Source organism: Prionailurus bengalensis, chromosome B3 (assembly GCF_016509475.1).
Source record: "Prionailurus bengalensis isolate Pbe53 chromosome B3, Fcat_Pben_1.1_paternal_pri, whole genome shotgun sequence".
Taxonomy (NCBI): Eukaryota; Metazoa; Chordata; class Mammalia; order Carnivora; family Felidae; genus Prionailurus; species Prionailurus bengalensis.
Genome location: NC_057355.1, coordinates 31,049,478 through 31,073,129, shown reverse-complemented (window position 1 = coordinate 31,073,129; position 23,652 = coordinate 31,049,478). Strand labels below are relative to the sequence as shown.

Sequence of the window (23,652 nt, the reverse complement as noted above, 5' to 3'; positions counted from 1 at the left end):
AATAAGAATCTAAAGGACTTGGAGGACCCAGGGGGTGAGAGAGGTCTTAGCCAACAATGTTTATCTTTTTCCAATTGAAAGCTGAGACTTTAGGGGAAAAAAGGAGGAATGTGAATGTCTGTCAATAAACTGGAGTTGACTTTCCAGATCATACTGGAACATTCTTCCCCTACACCCCAACTTGGTCTACTACTTACCACTCTTTAGGTGTCCGTTCTAAATCCTACTTCTTCAAATCATGAGCAACTCTTAAATACAGAGAACTGAGGGTTGCTGGAGGGGTGTTGGGTGGGGGGATGGGCTAAATGGGCAATGGGTATTGAGAAGGATACTTGTTGGGATGAGCACTGGGGTGTTATATGTAAGTGATGAATCACTAAATTCTATTTGTGAAATCATTATTACACTCTATGTTAACTAACTAGGATTTAAATTGAAACAATAAAAAATAAATTAAAAAAGGAAACAATATCTATTAAAATACATAAATAAATAAGCACACAGTATTATAAAAGCTTATGTTATTATCTGTCTGCTCCCATTAGACTATAAGCTTGGGGAGATGCACAACTGCATACTCCCCACCAAGCACAGTGCTTGGCACCATTTTAATGAGTAAATGTATAAAAAAGATTATGGGCTCTCAGTCTGCTAAATGAATGCTGTTCACGGGGAGTAGGAGGAACACGTTTGTCTGAACACTTACTTGCCAATCTGACTATGAGAACTCAAAACTGAAAATAGAGGAAAAGAGAAAAATTCCAGGATAAAACCGGACAAAAAACCAGGAATGCTATGAGAAGCAAAGCAATGGAGGAGGTAACTATTAAGTCACAAAAGAAAATACCTGCGAATTAAGTTGCCAATATCTTAAGACATCTACAATAGAGATATCCAAAATAAATTAAAGTTTATGAATTTTATAAAATGAATAAGACATGGTCACTACCAGGGAAAATTGGAGTTAATGGATTTGTGAATGCAGTACGCCAATGAATGGGCAAATCTCATTCAAATCTTAAAAAGGGAAGACCGATGGCAGTATGTCTCAAAATGATAGTCTCCAGTAGAAATCCACAAACCACACTGGAGAATTTCTGAATGAGGATACAAGAGTCAGGGACATGATACAGCTGTTGGAGTACCCTTCAGTCTGCTCAATGATGAAGAATATGGATTGTTTTCTTGACTCAGATTCCAAAACCGGTGTGGTAATAAGAATGTTAGAGATAGGGAACTTCGAGCACCTTGTCATTTGCCGAATAGGTATTTATTTTAAAGGGGGAGAAGGGGTAGAAAATTCTTGCTGACAGTTTCATCCTAAAAGGATGAGGAACTACTATACTGGACTGCATCCAAACCAAGCAGACAGACTAGTTGAAAAAGAGAAAGTAACCATGTAATCTTTGAAAGTGTGACAGCCAACAACTAAAGTGCTGTCAGAAGAAGGCAGTTAAGAGAGCAAGTCCTAGATGTGGCACCAGTAATCCTGGAGTAAAGACCCAGTTCTGCCACAGTATGTGTACCTGAGCCCGGTCAACACTCTTCAGGCCATAGTTTCCTCATCCAAAAAGGGATAATACCTGTCCATCTCATATAATCAAAAAATTGGCTGTGAAGGTATTATGTAAACCTTGTCACAGTGATTTAAATAACATTAGACCTTTAATAAAATTAGCTGTTAACAACAACTAATATTTATTGATACTGAATTCTAACTACCAGATAGTTTTACAAGGACTGTCAAGTCCTCTCAATGGCCCTAAGGAGGTTGATACTCTTATCCATGTAGCAAGATTAGAAAACTCAGATTTCCAACTGTTAACTTGCCCAAGGTCCCCAAATGAGAAAAGTGGTAAAGGCTGTGTCAGAACACAGGTTTTCTGACTCTGGAGAGCCCACATTTTTCCCTAAAACTTTAAAGGTTTATTTTTTAGTATTTATTTCGAGAGAGAGGGAGGCAGGGAGGGGGAGAGAGAAAATCCCAAACAGGCTCCATGCTGTCAGTGCAGATGGAGAGCCCACATTTTTATCCATTTGTTATACGCCTCTAAAAATGTAGGTTTCACAAAATTAAAATCTCAAAAACCTAAAATTCTAAAGAGAATACAGATGCTAGTATTTTTTACAGAAACCCTCAAAAGTGACATTCTGGGGGCGCCTGGTGGCTCCGTTGGTTGAGCGTCTGACTTTGGCTCAGGTCATGATCTTGTGGTCCGAGAGTTCAAGCCTCTCATCGGGCACTGTGCTGACAGCTCAGAGCCTGGAGCTTGCTTTGGATTCGGTGTCTCCCTGTCTCTCTGCCCCTCCCTCGCTCACACTTTGTCTCTGTCTCTCTCTCTCTCTCTCTCAAAAATAAACATAAAAAAATTTTTTTAAGTATTAACTAGTATGGTTGCACAGCATTCTCCATTGAGTATAGATGTTCAAATCACATACACATGTATAAAGAAAGTGGAAGAGGACACAGTCAAAAAGATAATAGAATGGTGGTTCTGACCTAAAGGAAAAGTGCCAGGAAAGTCATTGCCCAAAAGGCCTGTTAATAAAGCTAAGGCTAACAAAAAGGGCTCTGTGAGAACCGTCTAGATCAACTCCTCTTCTTCCATTTCTCGCTCTCTTTTTTTTTTTCAGTGAGGCATTTTCTTTGCACGTACGTATTACATCCCTAAAAAAAGAATCCCAGGATTTTCCCTCCTGTGTGTTTTTGTCTTGCTTCTTCATGGTCCATGATGCCAGCTGAGGCTGTCAGTACAATGAAACCAAACTGGCAAGACGGGAGCAGATTATTCTGCCATTTTTCTAGATCTTTGACTTGTACATCAAACCTGGAGCTTGTTTAACTCCACACTTGTTTAATCTGCCTGTGAGGTTCACAACAATTTTCCCAGCTCTGTGATCATTGATGATTTCAAATTCGCCAATGTAACCATGCTTCATCATCACAGTCAGAAATCGGATGATGACTTTGGAGCAGGGCCTAATAAGAACCTGGCGTTTGGTTTGCCTCTCTTTTCAGCATTGTTAATGCTCTTGAGAGCATTTGCCAGGACATTCATGCACACCATTATGGCAACACGGAAAGATGGCAGAAAGAGAGATCTTCCATTTCTCTATCAACAAATATCATCTTCAACTTGAAGAGGGGAAGAACAAGCCCTGTGGAAAGCAAGAACTGAAGCTCAGAATAGTAGAACCCCTGATTATTCCAAATCAGTTCAAGTCTCCAGACCTGCAAAACCTAACAATCCTGAGAATCCCAGGGGAGCCTGATGAACATCTGCTGCAGAACCTTAAGGATGAGCAAGGTTATCAAAACCTGAGAATGAGCAAACATGGTCCTAATTCCAAAGAGGGGATGTCTACTGAAGGTTACAAAAATTCCCAGCCTCTGACATCAATCCCCAGTAGACCGTACAATTTATCTTTCTTTTACATGCATACACACCTAGCTTAGCCAATGGGTTTTTTTGTTTGTTTTTTAAAATGCGCTTTGACCTTTTAGAAAGGGGAGTAGTGATTATCAGAAATCATTTACTAAAAACAAGTCTTTTCAAGAAAGAATACAACTAGACTGAAAAAGAAAGGAACGGAATATTACAGTGCTACTCAAAATGAAGTCCGCAGCACTGGCCTCACCTAGGAGCTAGTTCAGAAATGCACTCTCAGGCCCCACCACAAACCTGCTGAATCATAATCTGTTTTTTTTTTTTTTTTTAAACCTTTTTAAATTTTTTTTCAATGTTTTTTATTTATTTTTGGGACAGAGAGAGACAGAGCATGAACGGGGGAGGGGCAGAGAGAGAGGGAGACACAGAATCGGAAACAGGCTCCAGGCTCTGAGCCATCAGCCCAGAGCCCGACGCGGGGCTCGAACTCACGGACCGCGAGATCGTGACCTGGCTGAAGTCGGACGCCTAACCGACTGCGCCACCCAGGCACCCCCATAATCTGTTTTAACAAGATCCCCAGGTGATTCTTTTTTTTTTTTTTTTAGTGTCTATTTATTTATTTATTTATTGAGAGAGAGGGGCAGGGGGAGCCATGCGAGCAGGGTAGTGGCAGAGAGAAAGGGAGACCAAGGATCTGAAGCGGGCTCTGCGCTGACAGCGAACTCACAAACCATGACATCATGACATCATGACCTCAGCTGAAGTCAGACACTTAACTGACTGAGCCACCAGGTGCCCGCCCCCCTCCGCCAGGTGATTCTTATATATGGTAAAGTTTGAAAATCACCAATACATGGAAGAGATTTACATTTCAGCAAGGCATTTGACAAGTGTTTCATGATATCTTTGTTCACAGTGAGATTTCCTTCTATTAATTTGTTATATTTATTTGCTTGGCAAAATATTAAGCAGTTGACACACTTATTTTTTTTTTAATGTTTATTTATTTTTGAGACAGGGAGAGAGAGGGTACAAGCAGGGGAGGGGAAGAGAGAGAAGGAGACAGAAGACCCGAAGCAGGCTCTGTGCTGACAGCAGAGAGCCCAACACGGGGCCCGAACCCATGAACCATGAGATCATGACTGAGCCAAAGTTGGACGCTCAACTGACTGAGCCACCCAGGTGCCTGACACACTTACTTCTCATAATAACCATACAAGGTAGGTATTATTATCTGTAACTTACAGATATTAATACAAGCAAAGATTAAACAGCACTATCTGCCAAGCACTGTTCCAAGGACTTCATATATATTAACTTATTTAATCCTTATAACAACTCTTCATGGTAGGTACTATTTTTACCCACGTTTTACACATGATGAAACTGAGGCAGAGTGAGTTTTAAGCACCTTGCTCACACTCCAGCAGAAATTTGTGGTATAGCTCTTAACCACTACTTTCTATAGCCAAGTATGCTGCCACAGTGGGGCATATGATAGCCCTGTGGGAAACTAAACAACTATACCCAAAGACAGTCCATTAAATTAAAAAAAAAAAAAATCAATAGGACTGGGGGGATGAATTTTAAAGGACACAAAAAAATAAAAAGACATTAAAGAATTCCCTGAAATGAGAGAGACAAGTAGACTAATGTTTATTGAGAGCATACAGTATGCTGGGATGGGCCATAATCTAAAGCACTTTGCATTCATTTTTTATTCAACCATTCCAACAGGCCCATTTGTAGGTATTAAGGCATTTTATATATAAGGAAATAGAGGCCCAGACAAGTTAAGGACCTTGCCATGTCACACCACTTGTGATGATACGACCAAGATTCCAAAACCAAATCTGACTCTAAAGGCCATGCTCTTTCCCTTGATTTGCTCTGCATCCATACCTGGCCCGGTCCCACTGTTATAAATGACTTAGATAAGATCACTGGGTCATGCTGACAATGTAAGAGGGCCTTTAGCTAAGAGAATAAATATATTTAAAAAAAATTTTTTAACGTTTATTCATTTTTGAGAGACAGAGACAGAGCGAGAGGGGGGCGGGGCAGAGAGAGAGGGAGACACAGAACCTGAAGCAGGCTCCAGGCTCCGGGCTATCGGCACAAACCCGACGTGGGGCTCAAACTCACGAACCGTGAGATCATGACCTGAGCTGAAGTCGGACACTCAACTGACTGAGCCACCCAGGTGCCCCAGAGAACAAATATATTTAAAACAGAACACAGATCTAAAAGATCAAAACGGGATGGAACAATGGGCAAGAATGGTATTCAAAAGCAAGAGACTTTGGAGTCAGAGCGGTTTGAATGCCTGATTCTACTTCACTGTTTAGAATGCAAGCAAATTACTTAATTTGTTTGAGCCTTAATTTCTATTCTATAAAAGAGAAATTACACTTCACAGAATTGTTACAAGAGGAGAGAAAAGGTAATATTGTAAAGTTCTTGGCACATAAGGCTTAACAAAAATGTTCACAAAATGCTCAGTGAACATTAAATCTAACAGAATAAAATTTATACAGGAAAAGTGCAAGAAAATCAATTTTAGAAACACCAGAAGAAATTTAACAGAAACACATAAGAAAAGACTTAGGGATCTTAGTTAATTTGAACCTATGAGTCACTAGTTTGCCAACACTGCCAAAAATTATTGTGATTTTGGAACACATTACAGAAGCACAGTGTCCAAAACAAGTAAGCCCCAAACAAGGAGGCCATCAGACTTTATTTGTAAGACTGTCTTCAGTCCTGAGTGCTTAATTTTAAGGTTATCGGCAAATGAGAATCAATTCAGGAAAAGATCAGAAGAGTGAGAAGCTTTGAAACCACAGTAACTAGTCCCTTCCTGGTTCTATATTTCTTCCTCTTCACACAATAGCAGTTACCTGTCAACTACTTCTGTTCCTCAATAACTAACACATTCCTCCCTTCATCTTTATCTCCCTCTCCCCCTCTCCCTCTCCACACACACGCCTCAAATTCAATTTTGCCCATGTCACATGGATCTGAGAGGAGTGACTTGATGACTGCTAACTCACAACTCTAGGACCTGGCATGTCAGACCTGTTGTTAAACTGGCCTTTGCCTGTAGATTAGACCTGCTGCTGCTAGTCTACACCAAATGTAACTAGCCTCTTGCTTTTTTCCTAAGATAAGCCCCACAACTTGTACTCTAGGTAACAGAGTCCTGTGTCTTTATCACATACTCAAGACACTGGAACTCTTCCTAAATGTCCATTACTCCCTGAAAGGGATACAGGTGGCCAGAGCACTTCATTAGGCAATGTCACACCTCACACCTCAGCCATTTCAAACTCATTGAATCAATACTTCCCAGCCTAAGGAGGCTCTCAGATAAACAAACTCAAGGGCAAACCTATTCATGCTCCTAAAATAGTACAAGTAGTACAGTTTACTGTACCTAAGAGGCCATTTGCAAACCTACAAAGAATGAAGCCTGCAAAAGCTGCCTGTAATCTGGCTGTCCTCACTGCAGCGCCCCATTTTCAGTTCCAATTAGAACTGGGCTCAGCTCCCTGGCAGGATTCAGACAGTAAAATCTGGTAACTCCTAGGTCCAGATTATCAGGGCAACTGACATTGCAGTAACACGAGCTTCCCTATGGAATAGCCCTGTCAAAGTTGGCAGGTTTTCCTGGCCGAATCAGAACAGTCTGTGTCTCCTTTCATTCAGTACTCCCTTGGAAGCCAAGCATGTCTCTAGGGAATGCCATCTGCAGGGGACATCAGGTGTCTCAATGCCCTGTTGTTTTCAACCATGTAGACATTGTGGTTCAATTTCTATTTCTAAAGTAGGTACCGGCTCTGCTCTTTCTTTGGATGAGAGAAACCATGGTAAATGCTAGCGTTTTGAGAACTTTGCCTTACTGTTCCTTTACCAGGGAACAGTAGAGTTCTAGTCTAGAATCAGACAATACCTGGAGCTTTCATCCAGTTCAAACTAGTTCTATACTTACAGTTCTAGAGTCAATTTGTAAATCTAGGCCTTCTCTTCCTGAAGTGAGCCTGAGTATTTAAACCCACTTTTAGATGGTTCCCCTACCAATGCAACACCCTATTCTCTAGATCACCAGTTCTCAAATTTGAGTGTGCGTTTGGAGGCTTGTTAAATATAGATTGTTGAACCTTAAGCCTAGAGTTTCTGATTCAGTAGGTCTGGGGTGGGAGTTGAATATGTGCATTTTTAAAAAGCTCTGAGGGCATGCTCACATAGCTGGTCTGGAGACCACTCTCTGAGAACCACTGCTCCGGATCAATATTTCAAGTCACTCCCAGAACTATATTGGGAGTGGGGGTGGGGGAAGAGGAAGATGCTGTACAAATTGGGTCCATTTGCATCATAACATTCAGTGCTTTGTCCCACACAGAAAATTCCTTATTCTCCTACAGAGTAGAGTAGACCTTAACTGGATCTCACATGTGAAACATTCAAGAGCTTAAAAACTGACGACAATTTACATCCTAACAAATTATTAACATAGCTACATTCTGTAACTGAGAAATGGCACTTACATAAGTGATTCTAGGCTCAAGATCAGCAGCCAAACCAGAAGTGGAATTAACACCTATTCTCTTTCCTATGCCTCACCAGCTGCATTATTCACTAACCAAAACATTAAAACCTGTAAAGCAATTAGAATAGTGCTTAACCATTATTTTATGGTGGTAAAATATACACATAATATTTATCTTTTTTCCTTTTTTTAATGTGTTTTATTTTTAAGAGAGAGAAAGAGGGAGAGAGAGGGTGCACACACCAGCGGGGGAGGGCAGAGAGAGAGACAGAGAGAGACCAAGAATCCTTGACTCAGGCAGGGCTCCATCCTGAAAGCACAAGTCGGGACACTTAGCCAACTGAGCCACCCAGATGCCCCTACATATAATATTCATTATTTTTACCATTCATAAGTATACAAATCAGTGGCATTAAATACATTCACAATGGTGGGTAACCATCACCACTATCTATACCCAAACTTTTTCATCACCCCCAACAAAACTCAGTACCCATTAAACAATAATCCTCTTTCCCATCTTCCCCCAACCCTACTGCTCTACTTTCTCTCTATAAATTTGCCTATTCTAGTTACCTCATGTAAATGGAATCATATATTTGTCTTTCTGTGTCTGACCTATTTCAATAAGCATAGTGGGTTGTTGGGTTTGTTTTTTTTTTTTTAAGATTTCATTCTTAAGTAATTTCTACACCCAACATGGGGCTTGAACTCACAACCCTGAGATCAAGAGTCACCCGCTCCACTGACTAAGCCAGCCAGGTGCCCCAATAAGCAGTGTTTTTGAGGTTCATCCACATGGAAACATGTATCAAAATTTCATGTCTTTTTAAGGCTGAGTAATATTCCATTGTATGTATATAACACATTTTGTTTAACTATCCATCTGTCGACGGACACTCAAGTTGCTTCTACCTTTGGGTTACTGTGACTGATGCTATGACACGGACATACACCTAGAAGTAAAATTGCAGGGTTACATGGTAATTCTACCTTTAATCTTTTAAGAAACTGTCAAACTGTTTTCCACAGTGGCTTCACCATTTTACACTCCCACCAACAATACCAATACTTGGTATTTTCTGTCTTATTTATTTATTTACTTACTTATTTGATGTTTATTCATTTTTTGAAAGAGAGAGAGAGACAGATAAGTCAGGGGAGGGGCAGAGAGAGAGGGAGACACAGAACCCGAAGCGGGCTCTGTGCTGACAACAGCGAACTCAGGAACTCAGGAACTGCTGGGCTGTCAGCACAGAGCCCGATGCGGGGCTCCAACTCAAGAACCTCAAGACCATGACCTGACCCGAAGTTGGACACCTAACTGACTGAGCCACCCAGGCGCCCCTATTTTCTTTCTTTTTTTTTTTAAAAAATTATAGCCAGAGGCACTGGATGGCTCAGCTGAGTAAGCGTCCGACTTGGGCTCATGATCTCACAGTTCCTGAGTTCGCTGCTGTTAGCCAGTCAGCACAGAGCCCGCTTAGGATTCTCTGTCCCCCTCTCTCTGCCCCTCCCCCATTTGCACTCTCCCCCAAATAAATAAATAAATATTTTTAAAAATTACAGTCATCCTGGGGTGCCTGGGTGGCTCAGTCGGTTAAGTAACTGACCAGCTCAGGTCATGATCTCACAGTTTGTGAGTTCGAGCCCCACGTCGGGCTCTGTGCTGACAGCTCAGAGCCTAGAGCCTGCTTCCGATTCTGTGTTTCCCTCTCTCTCTGCCCCTCCTCCACTCATGCTCTGTCTCTGTCTCTTAAAAATAAATAAATGTAAAAAAAATAAAAAATAAAAAAAAAATTACAGTCATCCTAATAGGTAATGCTTAGTCACTATTGTTATCACAAGTTTTGACATGGGCTTTTACCAATATTTGTAGCACTATAAGGGCAGCACGACAACAATTAGAGGTCCTGACTAGAGTTTCCAAGCAATATCATTCAAAACACAAATTTCCAGTTGCTTCTAATTTTCTCACAAAATCACCTCCAAAGCTAGCATTTGCTTAGTTTGATATCAGCTATGAAAGAAAAGGATGTTTTGGATGGCTAAAGAAAAAAAAAAGATGTACAGTTATGTTTTTGAAAACAAAAGTATACTGGAAATCCTGTATATTTTAATCTTGCTAGCTGTATCACTGTTAAGTCCCTAACCTCACTAGAAATATTTTCTCATCACTTCGGGGGTTTTCCTGGCATAGAAGAGCTACACTGGGTGAAACAAACGGCTTTTCCCAAGTAAAGCTTTTCTGATGCTTGTGTATTATGTTTGAGGCTCCAGGTCTTCCTCTCGGTAACTCTTTTTCTTCCTTTATGAATCTAAGAGAGAAACCTGTGAGTATAGAAAGTGAAAGAAGAAGAAAAAAAAAATTTTTTTTGTTTTTAGGAAAAATTTTTCTCAACTTTTACACTTGGCAATTGAGAAATAAACTCTAGTAGTAGCTTAAGTGCAGCCAAAACAAGAGCAAAGCGAAGGTATCATGGAAAAAAACTATTTATTTATTTATATTTTTAGGTTTATTTATTTTGGGAGAGAAGAGCATGAGAGGGGTGGGGGGCGGGGAGAGGGAGAGAATCCTAAATAGGCTGCACGCTCAGCACAGAACCCAACGTGGGGCCCAATATCCCACGACCTTGAGATCATGACCTGAGCCAAAATCAAGAGTCAGCTGCTTAACTGAATGAGCGACCCAGGCGCCAGGGAAAAACAATTTAAAAAGCTACAGTTTCAGGGGCTCCTGGGTGGCTCTGTTGGTTGAGCGTCCGACTTCGGCTCAGGTCATGATCTCATAGTTCCTGAGTTCGAGCCCCGCGTCAGGTTCTGTGCTCACAGCTTGGAGCCTGGAGCCTGCTTCGGGTTCTGTGTCTCCCTCTCTCTCTGACCCATCTGCACTCTCTCTGTCTTAAAAATAAATATAACATTTAAAAAATTAAAGAAAAAAAAGCTACAGTTTCATCCTAGGCATGTATATTACATATGCTTCCCCATTATGCTGATTATAATACATGAAAGATTAATCTTTATATATAAAAGACTAAAGACCGGCTTCATAAAGGCAAAGGGGAGACCTATTAACATTCTGAGAGGTACAGCCAGAGACCTATATGAACCCCCAAGTTCATTAACCCCATTAAAGCATATAATTTCTTTCATAAATAAATGTACAATAACCAGCTGGTAACAATGTAGCCACTTCTCTGTAGGAAAACTTGGGAATAGCAGAAACCAGGAATCTTCAACCCCCAAGTGCCGAGAGAGCTATTTCTGGTGTATATGTATATAGGTGTGTCATACATAGAAATATGTCGGTAAAACAGACGAAGTTTACTAGAACGAGCACCGCATTTAATCAGAGTTTGTGTCCCAGTGCTGCCTCCTCGGTAAATTACTGAAAGCCTCTGAGCATCATCCCAATTATCACATAGACAATCATCCTGAGCAAAAGAATACCAGTTTCCTGGGTTGTGTGAGGAATAAATAATTCCAACATGCTTTCACTCATTCCTCAGCAAATGTATTTTGAGCTCTCACAATGTGCACTAAGGATACAGAGATGGAGATCCTGCCCTCACTTCCTTGGTGGGTACCCCACAATTCTAGAACTGCTTAGAACTAGAGGGCAACTCCTCAAAGACAGAGAGCCCCTCATCCATGCTGATCAAGAACTTGGTACACAGTAGACAATAATGATTGCTGAATGAACAGATTTTCTGTTTATAATCTGTAAAACCTTCCTCTTGGCAGACATTAACATGAAAAGGAAGATACATAATAATCACCTCACTCACTGGAGGAACAGAAGCTCAGAAACACTTAGAGGGGAAAGCAAAACTGACACCTCCCATTATCATTACATGGCAGAGCTCAGTAATGTTCTCCTTGTCAAATAAAATGCCTCCCATCCCTGAAAACCCCTGCAAATGGCTCATTTTATCGATACTCTGTGATGGTTATGCTATAAAATAAAACACAAGAGTTTTTCACTTTTCAGTATGTAAAGTTAATCCCAGAAATCAGTATCTGGGGACACATATTTGAATAAATACTAAATGTGTTAACCAAAGACCTATCTTCAACTAAAAAGCAGGAATTTGTATCTCTGTTCCTAAGAACCACAAAATTCCTTCAGATATAAACTAGGGTTCCTTGGGGAGCCTGGGTGGCTCAGTCAGTTGAGCAGATGACTGTTGATTTTGGCTAAGGTCATGACCCCAGGGTCGTGGGATGGAGCCCTGCATCAAGCTAGGTGCTGAGCATGGAGCCTGCTTAAGACTCTCTCTTCTCCCTCCCTCCCTCTCTCTCCCTCCCCCCTCCACCCCTCTCCTCTGCTTGCTTTCTCTTAAAAAAAAAACAAAACTAAATTACAGAGTTTCTCAACCTTGGGACTACTGCCAGTCTGGGTCTGATAATTCTTGGTTGTGGTGGGCTGTCCTATATATTTATAGATGTTTCACAGCATTCCTAGCCTCTACCCACCAAATGCCAGTAGCACCCTCTAATTGTGACAATCAAATGTATCTCTAGACATAGACATTTATTTGGGGCCGAGAGGGCTGTTTTGAAATCATCCTGGTTGAGAACCACTGAGATAAACCATGGAATGAGAATGTTTTCACAAATGCTGTTTAAGAAAGATAAGGAAGATGGAGCACCTGGGTGGCTCCGTCAGTTGAGCATCCAACTTTGGCTCTGGTCATGATCTCATGGATTGTGAGTTCGTTCAAGCCCCACGTTAGGCTCGCTGCTGTCAGCTTGTCAGCAGAGCCCACATCAGATCCTCTGTTCCCCTCTCCCTTTGCCCCTCCCTCGCTTACAGTCTCTCTCAAAAAATATATAAAATATTTTTTTTAAAAAGAAAGATATAGAAGATAATATAAACTGTTACTCTTTGCACTCCACAAATGAGTCATTTTTAGATCAGATGACCTTTAAAGTTTTATCTGGGGAAAAAAAAAAAAAAAGACAATGCTGACCAATGCACCTAAAGGTAATCTATAACCAAGAAAGATGAAATAAATCAGTGAACTAATGAATGGTGCAGAAAGTGATAACAGCATAAAATCAGCTGCAGGTATCCCCACTACCATCTTCTAGATACATTACTCATGCATGGTAACTGTCAGAAGTCAGGCAATCTTGAAATCCTCTATCTCATTGCTACAAAGTTAAATTCTTAATTATTCTTCCTTTACTTACCTGAAAAAAAATTGTTTGGTGTTGCAGAAAGAATAAGAATACTATTAGCACAACTATTTACTGAGCATTTTGTAACTGTAAGGGATGTTACTTATTTAAATTACTTAACATTTCCTAACAGTTCCTTAAAAAAAGAAAACAAAACAAACTCAAAAATATAAAATAAAACTGGAGCCACAAAGGAAGCTGGGGATTCCTGAAGTTTACCTAAGACTTATTGCCATCATCTCCCAAAAGGCCCAGGTTTCACTTGCAAATAGTTCTGTTTAGAAAAAGGCTAGATTTGCATTAATTTTAAATACTGGGATCTCGGCATTTTAAAAAAAAATTTTTTTTTAATGTTTATTTATTTTTGAGACAGAGAGAGACAGAGCATGAACGGGGGAGGGTCAGAGAGAGGGAGACACAGAATCGGAAACAGGCTCCAGGCTCTGAGCCGTCAGCACAGAGCCCGACGCCGGGCTCAAACTCAAGGACCCCGAGATCATGACCTGAGCCAAAGTCGGATGCTTAACCGACTGAGCCACCCAGGCGCCCCGGGATCTCAGCATTTTTAAAAAATTTTTTAGGGGCGCCTGAGTGGCGCAGTCGGTTAAGCGTCCAACTTCAGCCAGGTCACGATCTCGCGGTCCGTGAGTTTGAGCCCCGCGTCGGGCTCTGGGCTGATGGCTCAGAGCCTGGAGCCTGTTTCCGATTCTGTGTCTCCCTCTCTCTCTGCCCCTCCCCTGTTCATGCTCTGTCTCTCTCTGTCCCAAAAATAAATGAACGTTGAAAAAAAAATTTTTTTTAACGTTTATTATTTGAGAAAGAGAGAGAGAGAGAGAGAGAGAGTGAGAGAGAGAGAGAGCATGTGCAAGCAGGGGAGGGGCAGAGAGAGGGAGACACAGAATCCTGTGTCTCGGCCCTGAACTGCCAGCAGAGCCCGATGCTGGGCTAGAACCCATGAAATCATGACCTGAGCTGAAGTCAGTTACTTAACTGACTGAGCCACTCAGGCGCCCCTCAGCATTTAATAACATAATCCCACACTTATACAGTGCATGCAGCACTTTTTACAAGATGATGTTGACTTTAATGATAAAAGAAATATATGATCATTGTAGAGAACCTAAGACTATTTTTAAAAATATTATTTTAATAATGATGTATATCATTTAATTAATGATATATATAAAAGCAAATACAAACGTAAAACTTAGCCAGTTCAAGGAACGAACAAGTAATTTACGGATTAATGTCCCTAGACACTTCAGTACTAAAGTCATAGACAGCTCTCTTTAGAATCCGCCCATCAATTCTGAGAATTCTGGTTTCATAAGAATTCCATAAAGCTTGTCATTTCTGTGCCACCTGTGCTGAATAAAAGACAAGAACTATGCATGTGTGTTTTGGGTGGGTTTGGTATTTCAGAGGAAACCAATACATAAAACAGAAACGGTCTTTCCTAGAGAAAAATGGAATGTTTTTCTTAGAATCAGAAACTAAAGAAAAAGTCACCTCTAACCTGTCTTGTTCTCATCATTTTATAATCTAGATCTAAGAGATAACCAATCCTTAATAAACAAACCACTCTTCCCATGGGCTCTACGGCATCTTAGTCTCCCACCCCTGCTGCCTATCTCATGCCATTTCAGTTAGTTACTCAAGAGGTCTTTTCAAAGTCAGACAGGAAAGTGCTCCTTCCAGCAGGTATAGGCCCTCCAGCACTGAAGAATACAGGCTAAAATACCTGTTCCAGGAACATCTGCTCCTACTCCGGAGGAAGAGGAATAAAAAACAGGGACTATTCCAGTGGCCAGAAAGAGCAACCACGGAGCTCTTGTACAGAGGCATGCACAGGTGGCAAACATGATAATGACTGATTTGGAAAAAGAAAATATCCCCAGTTGTGTGAGACATCGAGGCGGGTGGTAGAACAAGCATGAAATGGCTGTAACTGGCACTGTAGGTTTTAGCATATGAACAGAGTTAGGACGATGGCATCTAATTTTTTTTTTTAATGTGAATTTTTGAGAAAGAGAGAGAGAACATTTAACTTTTACCTCTGTGAAACAGTTCAGCTCCTTTCCAAAGGAAGTGTCTTACTTTTCAATTCATTAATTGAATTGAACCTGACTAAAAGTCAGGTTCCTAGAGAAAACCTCCAGGTTCCTTAACATCCACAAAAGTGAAGTCCAAGGCCATTGATATGCTCAGAAATTTTAACAGAGTAAAATTCTCACATCCAGATGAGATTTCAACTGATTGTTAATTACAACATCATTAGTTACTGGCAATAACGAAAATAATGAGAATTCTTCATCTTTCCGCTCTCTGGAAGGCCTCTACTTAATGTTATGAATCATCTGGTCCTTGACGTATGGATACTTCTGGGGGGACAGATGACATTTAGCACAGGACATGTGAGGCTGTGGGAAAAGGGAAGTTCTTGGCCACAAGAACCAGGACAAAAACCCTTGCCCTTGGGAAAAATGCCAAAAATCTCTGAAGTCCACTGCAAGGCAGTTAAATTTTTAGCTTCAGATGATCCCTGTTACAAGAACACAAACCACAGCATAGAATTAGAATAGGTTTTTGAAAACTATGTGATAGAGTTACAAGATAACTATTTTCTGGCATTCATATGAATCCATGCTAAGTGATAATCCCCAGGGTAAATATAAATATGTTTCTCCCTTGGGATTAGTTTAAGCTAACTTGGCTCTAAAATCTTTCACTATTCAAAAACAGAGAATATTATGATAAAGGCTAACTTTACTGAGTGCTTACAATGTAAGCACTAACTTACTAACTTCACAATAATGCTCTGAACAACATTAACTCTAAAATAGAAATTTTCTTTAGAGGCTTTGAAAATAAATATTAGATTATTTGTTACAGCAACTTTAAAGAAATTCATGAATTATTTTTAATGTGCAAGAAGCACTGTACAAGTTATTAAAACCAACTTTGGTCTAACATGAAAATATGCGTGGTGCCTGGCTGGCTCAGTCAGTGGCACACATGACTCCTGATCTTGGGGTTGTGAGTTTGAGCCCTATGTTGGGGGTAGAGATTATTTAAAAATCAAATCTTTTTTTTTTTTTTAAGTTTATTTATTTTTGACAGAGAGAGAGGGCGCGTGCGCGAACGTGAGCTAGGGAGGGGCAGAGAGAGAGGGAGACACAGAATCCAAAGCAGACTCCAGGCTCCAAGTTGTCAACACAGAGCCTGATGTGGGGCTCGAACTCACGAACTGTGAGATCATGACCTGGGCCAAATTCAGACGTTTAACCGGCTGAGCCACCCAGCGCCCCTCTTAAAAATCTAATCTTAAAAAAAGACAGACAAGAATTTAAGATACAAAACAGATGAACATAAGGGAAGGGAAGCAAAAATAATATAAAAACAGAGAGAAAGGGGAGCCTGGGTGACTCAGTCAGATAAGTATCTGACTTTGGCTCAGGTAATCGTCTAACGGTTCATGGGTTCAAGGCCTGTGTCGGGCTCTGTGCTGACAGCTCAGAGTCTGGAGCCTGCTTCAGATTCTGTGTCTCCCTCTCTCTCTCTGCCCCTCCCTGACTCACACTCTGCCTCTGTCTCTCAATAAATAAACATTAAAAAAAAATTAAAACAAAACAAAGGGAGGCATACCTTAAGAGACTCTTAAATACAGAGAACAAACTAAGGGTTGCTGGAGGGGTGTTGAGTGGGGGATGGGCTAAATGGGCAAGGGGTATTAAGGAGGACACCTGTTGGGATGAGCACTGGGTGTTCTATATAAGTGATGAATCACTAAATTCAATTCCTGAAATCATTATCACAAAAATAAATTAATTAAATAACATAAAATAAAAATATGCATAAATGCATAAGTACTTTAGAAAACTACTCTGTTCTTCTTTTCAAAGTTCATTTATTTTTGAGAGAGAGAGAAAGCGCACATGGGAGGGGGGGCAGAGAGAGAGAGAGAGGGACAGAGACAGAGGATCCAAAGCAGACTGTGAGCTGACAGCCCACAGCCCGATGTGAGGCTCCATGCAAGGCTTGATTCAAGGCTCAAGAACTGTGAGATCATGACCTTAGCAGAAGTCCAACGCTTAACCGACTGAGCCACCCAGGTGCCTTGAAAACTACTCTATTCTTCTATCCTATTAATCACTACTGGGAAATCCATGTAAAATCAAGACCCTTAAAAGCTGTAATTTCTGAATTTGAGTATCCTTAGAATCCTAGGTGAGTCTTTATTTTATGGTTTGATTACAAAGAGAGATTTCTCACAACTTATGCGCAAACAGATGTAACTCAGGGAGTCCCACTTAAACTTTCTGTAGGTTTTAGACATAGAACAGATGAGTAAGAGACCCCCCTTTTTAACCTCCCCCTTCAAGAAACCCTTAATTATCTTTCAAGTTAACTATAATTCAAAAATTATCAACTTCAGGTCAAGTTACAAATGTTAGTATATGCTCTGGCAAAGTGAAATTAAGACAATTAGTAACATAATAAAAATGAAGACTAATGCTGATATGTAGAAATTACCCTTCACACTGCCAAACTTATAATTTTGCCAGCCCATGAAGAAAGGCTTTTATATGTACACATTAACATACAAAACACCTAGCTTTTTAAAGTTTGGAGAGATAATATTCTTCATATTTGGTTCCATGAATAGTTATTTCTCCTATACAAAAGCTAAAGAAGATATCAAAAAATTAAATTTTTATTGTGACCACACCTCAAAATGGAGAGTTGTCAACCCTATCTTAGGGAACACATTTTTTCTCAAGAGTACTTTCATCACAATTTCTTGCATAGACTGTATATGTCTCTGTTGGCAATAGGTCTCAGTAAAGGTCTTCCAAAATTTTTCTTCTGTGCAATTTTTAAACCATATTTTAAGACACATCATCAAAACCAAATACACATATATCAATACCCAAACCAACAAAATTAACTATTATACATGCATGCAGACATCTTAGTAAGGTAACTAGCTGCTTCATGAGAAGTTATGTAGTATAATACAGGGAACATTTGCCATGGAGGCAGAATAACCCAGAACTGGGTGGAAATCATGGCTCCATTGCTTGCTAGCTATGTGACCTTGGGCAATTTCCTTCTCTCAGTCTGAGTTTTCTTGTTTGCAAAATGAGGTAATAATTCCAATCGTATGAGGATTAATCGTATGTGAAATGCCCAGCGCGGAGCCTGACTCAAAGCAGAAACTCAGGAAACAGTTACTGTTATTACCCTGTTGCTATTCATGTAAATTTATTAAAGGCAAAGCTCACTTTTTCTTGTAACTCAATTGTAAGCTCTGTTAATTACTGCGAACTGAAAAAATAAAGGCAAGAAACATCAGAGTTACAAATGAGAATTTGATATATCAGTTCAGCACATGCCTAGATAGGAAATGAGACTACAAAGCAATAATGATGACCTTCAGAAGTATATGTAAAAATGAACAATGTCCTTATTTTTACAAGCCCCTCAGAAAGGAGATGATGCTGTCTGTGTTCTATTCATGTACCGAACTACTCTTTGTTCCACAAGTATTTCCAGAATGTCCATACACTAAGTGCCAATCATTATGCTAGGCGATGGGCAAAAGTAGACACAGTTCCAACCCTCATGGAGCTTCCAGTCATGCAATCCCACAAATAGTGTAAACTTGTGAAAAGTGATATAAAGGACAGTACATGGTACTCTAAGAGCCAGTAACACAGATCTAACTTAATTGGGGAGATCAAGGAAGGCCTTCCTGAGGAAGCAAAAGCTGAGGATGAAGAGAGAGTTAACAGTGGCAGGTGTTCCCAGACAGGGGAAAGCAGTCTGTACAAAGACCCTGTACCAGGAGAAAACAGCAAAAATGCAGGACCAAAAGGCCTGTGTGCCTGGAGGAAAGATGAGATGTGAGAATTAGCTAGGGCTCTAGACCACACTCAGGGCGCATGCATTGTAGATCATACTCAGGAGTTGTTATATCCCAAGAGTAATGAAAAGCCACTGAAGGGTTTTATAAATGCTTCTTTTAGGGGCAAGGAGGCAGACTGGAGACACAATGAGATTTTCAATTTGCCTTTGCCTTCTGGAATAAGAGTAAGGAATGCAGATGATCAGGTAGGAAACAAAAGTTCTGTAAGGATACATTTAACAACAGCTTGGGGACTAGGGTGATGGTGATAGTGGAAGAAGTTGATGAATTCGAGAGATATTCAGGAAAATCTGATGATGTGTAGTGTACAGGGCCTGAGGGAAAGCAAAATGTTCAAGAAACTTCTGGGTTTCTGATTCACACGACTATATACAAGAATATACCATTCAGGAGAGATCTGCTCCAGAAACATCTTTAAAGCAGTTAGTTAACCTACCCCCCAAAAGGAGCTAAATGCATAAATGTATTTCATGTTCGCCTGGACCTGTGTTAACCTAGTGTGATCCTTTACTTATAAGATTCCAAAAGATTGGTATTTCTAAAAAGCAAATTGACCCTCAAAAGGATAAGATGTTTCCAACACTGAAGATATCTGAAAGATTCTGCCACAAGCTTTAAAATGAGTTCTAAAATTGGTTTGAGGGGCACCGGGGTGGCTGGGTTGGTTAAGCATCCGACTTCAGCTCAGGTCATGATCTCAAGGTGTTCCTGAGTTTGAGCCCCAGGTCAGGCTCTGTGCTGACAGCTCAGAGCCTGGAGCCTGCTCTGGATGATTCTGTGTCTCCCTCTCTCTGGCCCTCCCCCCGCCTCACGCTAGCTCGCTCTCTCTCTCTCTCTCTCTCTCTCAAAAATAAATAAAACATTAAAAGCTTTTTGATAAGAAATAAATAAAATTGGTTTCAGCAATGGGGCAGCATTATGAAATGAATGTGTCATATCCCATGATCACTACTTAGATAAGACCAACATGAATTTGCGGCTGCTTAACATAATCTAAATAAATCATAACAGTGAAGAGTGCTCTTATGTGATATTAAACTATGAAATTTTACAATTTCATTACAATCACAATAATTGGAACTATGCTACTTTTATGTTTGCTTCAACATTTTGAAATGCTTGTAGAAAACCTGACATTTTGTAGGAAAAGGTATGATTTTAAAAACCCAAATACCTTCTTGATCTTAATATAAAAATATTTTACTGTTACCATCCAGTCCTTATTAATGCCCATCACGTTTATTCACTGTAAAAGATTTCCACTAAATACAAAGATTTTACTAAACACTATAAAAGTATATGCATATACTCTATACAGAGTAAAGCACTGACTTTATCAATACTTGCTTTCCTTGGTTTTAATTTTTTAACTTGCAACCTAATCCCATTTTCATAGTGGAATACTAATGCCTTTAAGTCATAGAAACATAGAAACTCTAAATCTGACTAATCCAAGGAAAAGAAGTGAAAGGGGTTTTGCCACTTTAAGATCAACACCACAACCTTAGTAATGAAGTATTTCCCTAATTCTGGAAGGACAGGCTCCTTGGCCACCTGCTTGCACTAGGCCTTGATTAGCATTTTATTAACACTCAACTGCAGATACCAGGATGTTACCACTGCTCCTACAGAGCAGAATTTTTTTTTTCTCCCATGCTGATTTTATCTCAAGGCGTGAAAAGGCAAGATAGTGGTTTGAGGCCAAATGTGAAAAATGTCATCTCCACAAATGAGGAGAAAAGTCAAGAGCTTTTTAAAAATCAGGTCTTAAGCCCATTAACTAATACTAGTTTGTAAAATCGGACTGTCTCCACCCTAGAGACTGTGCTACCAAATGTGGTCCTTGGGAATAAGGGCTGGAGGGCCTGAAACGGGTTACCAGTATGGTTCATCTTTTTCTTATTTCAGGTTTTTGTTTTTTTAAACATGAAATCAGACTATGGCTATATTTGAGCGTAGCTAAAGCCGGGTATGGGCAGTGCCAAGGAAGAGACAGCGAAAGTCTTTAGGGTTCCCAATCTCAGCTAGCAGATTTTCCAATCTTCCTCTGAAGGAGTGGTCCGTGTCTCCCCAGAAGGAATGTGGGGGAGGGAAAGATACAAGGGCCCTGGGCTCTTCCCTTACCCAAACCCCCAGAATGACACCGCAAACCACTTCCTCCTGGGAACTGAAGGTCATAAGCTTTAAGGGACAATGGAGCTCAACATAGGCTCCAGAAAGATGGAGACAGCGAGATGAGATGGGAGGGTGGGTAGGGAAGTGGGGGTGAGGGGATGCGCCCAGTTTGAGAGCGCTGAATAGGGCGGTCCAGGCCAGGGGCTTCGGGTGCATGAGGCCTGGATCTTCCAGAATCTTACAAGTAGGCCTGCCACAGCCCTGTGAGAAGCCCGAGGGGCTCATCTGAAAATCTAGGGCATCTACGTACCCACTGCCTATCACCACTCTCCTCGGGTGGGGAGATGTTCCCCACAGGAATCCTCCCCCCAACGGGACTTTGCCTGTTCTTAAAAAACCACAAACCCTTAAGGAAAGAAGCTGAACATTTATAGGGGTGGAGGGCCCGAAGGCAAGTAGGTGTTCAGCAAACGTCGGGGGTCGAGGGTGGTGGGAGGGAAAGGGAGGCCCCCCAGTCCGAGGAACTTGAATTACCACCAGAATGGGGGGAGGGGGCGATCTGAGGCCCTTAAGCCTAAGGGACCGAAGAGGCCGGGAGCTGCGTCCCGCGGCGTCCCCCGGGTCGGGGGCTGACGGCCTGGGGCGCGGTCGCCGGGGGAAGGGGCACCCGCGGGCCGGGGGCCGTGGAGCGCGCGGCCTCCGCGGGCAGAGGCCGGCCTAGGCCTCGGGGGTCCGGACACACCCACCGCCGCGGCCGCGGCCCCGCTTACCTGCTCCTCCTCCGGGGTCAGCTCCGGCGCCATGTCGGGCTGGGGCGCGGTCGCGGGCTCCATCCCGCCGCCGCCGCCGCCGCCCGGCCGACCGAACGCGCCCGGGAGCGCCGAGAGCCCGGTGCTGCCGGCCGACGCTTCCGCGTCTCCGTGCCTCAACAGCCGGAGGCCGGCTCGCGCATGGTGGGGCCGGCGGGGCCGGGCGCCCGCGGCGGCCGCGAACGCCGCTCCTGTCTCCTGAAGGAAAAGCTCTCACAACTGTCGCTCTCTCCGGGCGGAAATCCTTTTTTATTTTCTTCTCTCCTTTCCCCGCACTCCCCCTCCTCTCCCGGAAAAAAAAAAAAAAAAAAAAGGTGCCGGCGAAGAGCTAATAGCCAACCGGGAATTAAAAAGGAAATACGAACTCAAGAACTTTCTAAGCCCAGAACGGAGGGTCTCGGCGGAAATTTCCCGAAGGCCGCCGGCCTCCTCGGCGTCTGGCTCCCCCGGCCGCGCTCCGGCTCCTCCGGAGCGTGAGGCGGAGTCCTCGGGGATGCGGGCCCCGGCGACCTACGCGGCGGCCTCTCAGCCCCGTTCCTCAAAAGCCGCGGCGGCGGGAGGGAGGGAAGAGGGGAGGGAGCGAGGAAAAGGCGCCCCCCTCCGGGCTCAGGGCCAGCGCTGCGGCCGCGCCGCGTCCGCCCGAGCCCCCCGCGGCTCCATTGAGAAACTGAGCGTCTCATTCACAAACAGGCGGCGGGAGGGCCGGCCGAGCGCGGACGCTGTCCGGGAGGGGGAGACAGAGAGGAGCCCGGGCGGGGGAAACAGGGGGCGGGGGAGGGGAGACCGGAGGGACCGGCGCTGGGAGGGGCTTCGGCGACTCCCGGCTGCGAGGATGGGGTACGAGGAAGAAAGGGGCGTGAGTTTTACGGTTCAGTTCCGTGGAGGAGGAAGAGAATACATTCGTTTGAAAACGAGCTGCTGTCGGGCACCTCGCCGGGGTTACTTGCTGCTGCCCCGTCGTGTGAGGGACCCACCAATCCTCATCTGTCTCCATGTCACTTGCTGACTGGAAGACCCTGTAAAGGTTGCCTGCGACGTCCAGGAGGTCTGGTGAAGGAACAGACCCTGCTCTCACTTTCTCTTTGTTGCGCGTATCCTGTAATCCATAACCAGGCTGGCTAATTTTAGCCCCTCACAAAAGCAGCATCCGATTTCAAACCTGGTGCCGGAATTACACAGCCTTTGCAAACCTTGGGTTTTCACTTGGGCAATCACAGCAAAGAGCGTGAAGGGTGTTACAGGACAGTCTTGGGATCCGTAGGAGAGGCACAGGGAAGGCAGGGCTGGTCTAGTATGTTGTTGCATCATTTCAGTCCAAAAAGAAATATTCCAAAAGGGATCCAGCTAACAAGCTACAGCTAGTCCTAGTGGCTGAAGCCCTGGAGAGCTAGGAGAGACATCTAAGGGAGAGGTCTTCAGACAACAGAGGAAGGTGCTCTGGCTTCTGATGCTCCTTCGAGGATTTCAGAAGCAACCACTGACTTCATCTCATTTCTGCATCATTAAAATAAGAACTTCAAGTTGCCCTTGGTTAGAAAAATGTTGTGCACTGACTCGTCACGATTTCAGATCCATGTTTTGGAACAAAGTTATTTGTGGTTTTAATTTGTTTTGATGAAATTGTTTTGAAGTTTGGTATTAGGACGTTCTTATCGAACTCTTGCACCCGGAGTA

At 42.4% G+C, this 23,652-nt stretch overlaps 1 protein-coding gene and 1 pseudogene across 1 annotated transcript in view; both read right to left on the bottom strand.

The window, feature by feature from the left end:
• PTPN9 (protein tyrosine phosphatase non-receptor type 9) overlaps positions 1-22,698 on the bottom strand; it is an 82,358-nt gene extending 59,660 nt beyond the window's left edge. Inside the window, exon 1 of the mRNA XM_043554966.1 lies at positions 21,940-22,698. Coding sequence (XP_043410901.1) covers positions 21,940-22,002 — 63 coding nt within the window. The 5' untranslated portion in view covers positions 22,003-22,698. The remainder of the gene's footprint in view (positions 1-21,939) is intronic.
• Positions 2,654-3,682, bottom strand: LOC122468403 (annotated as a pseudogene).
• Positions 22,699-23,652: the final 954 nt, after the last annotated feature.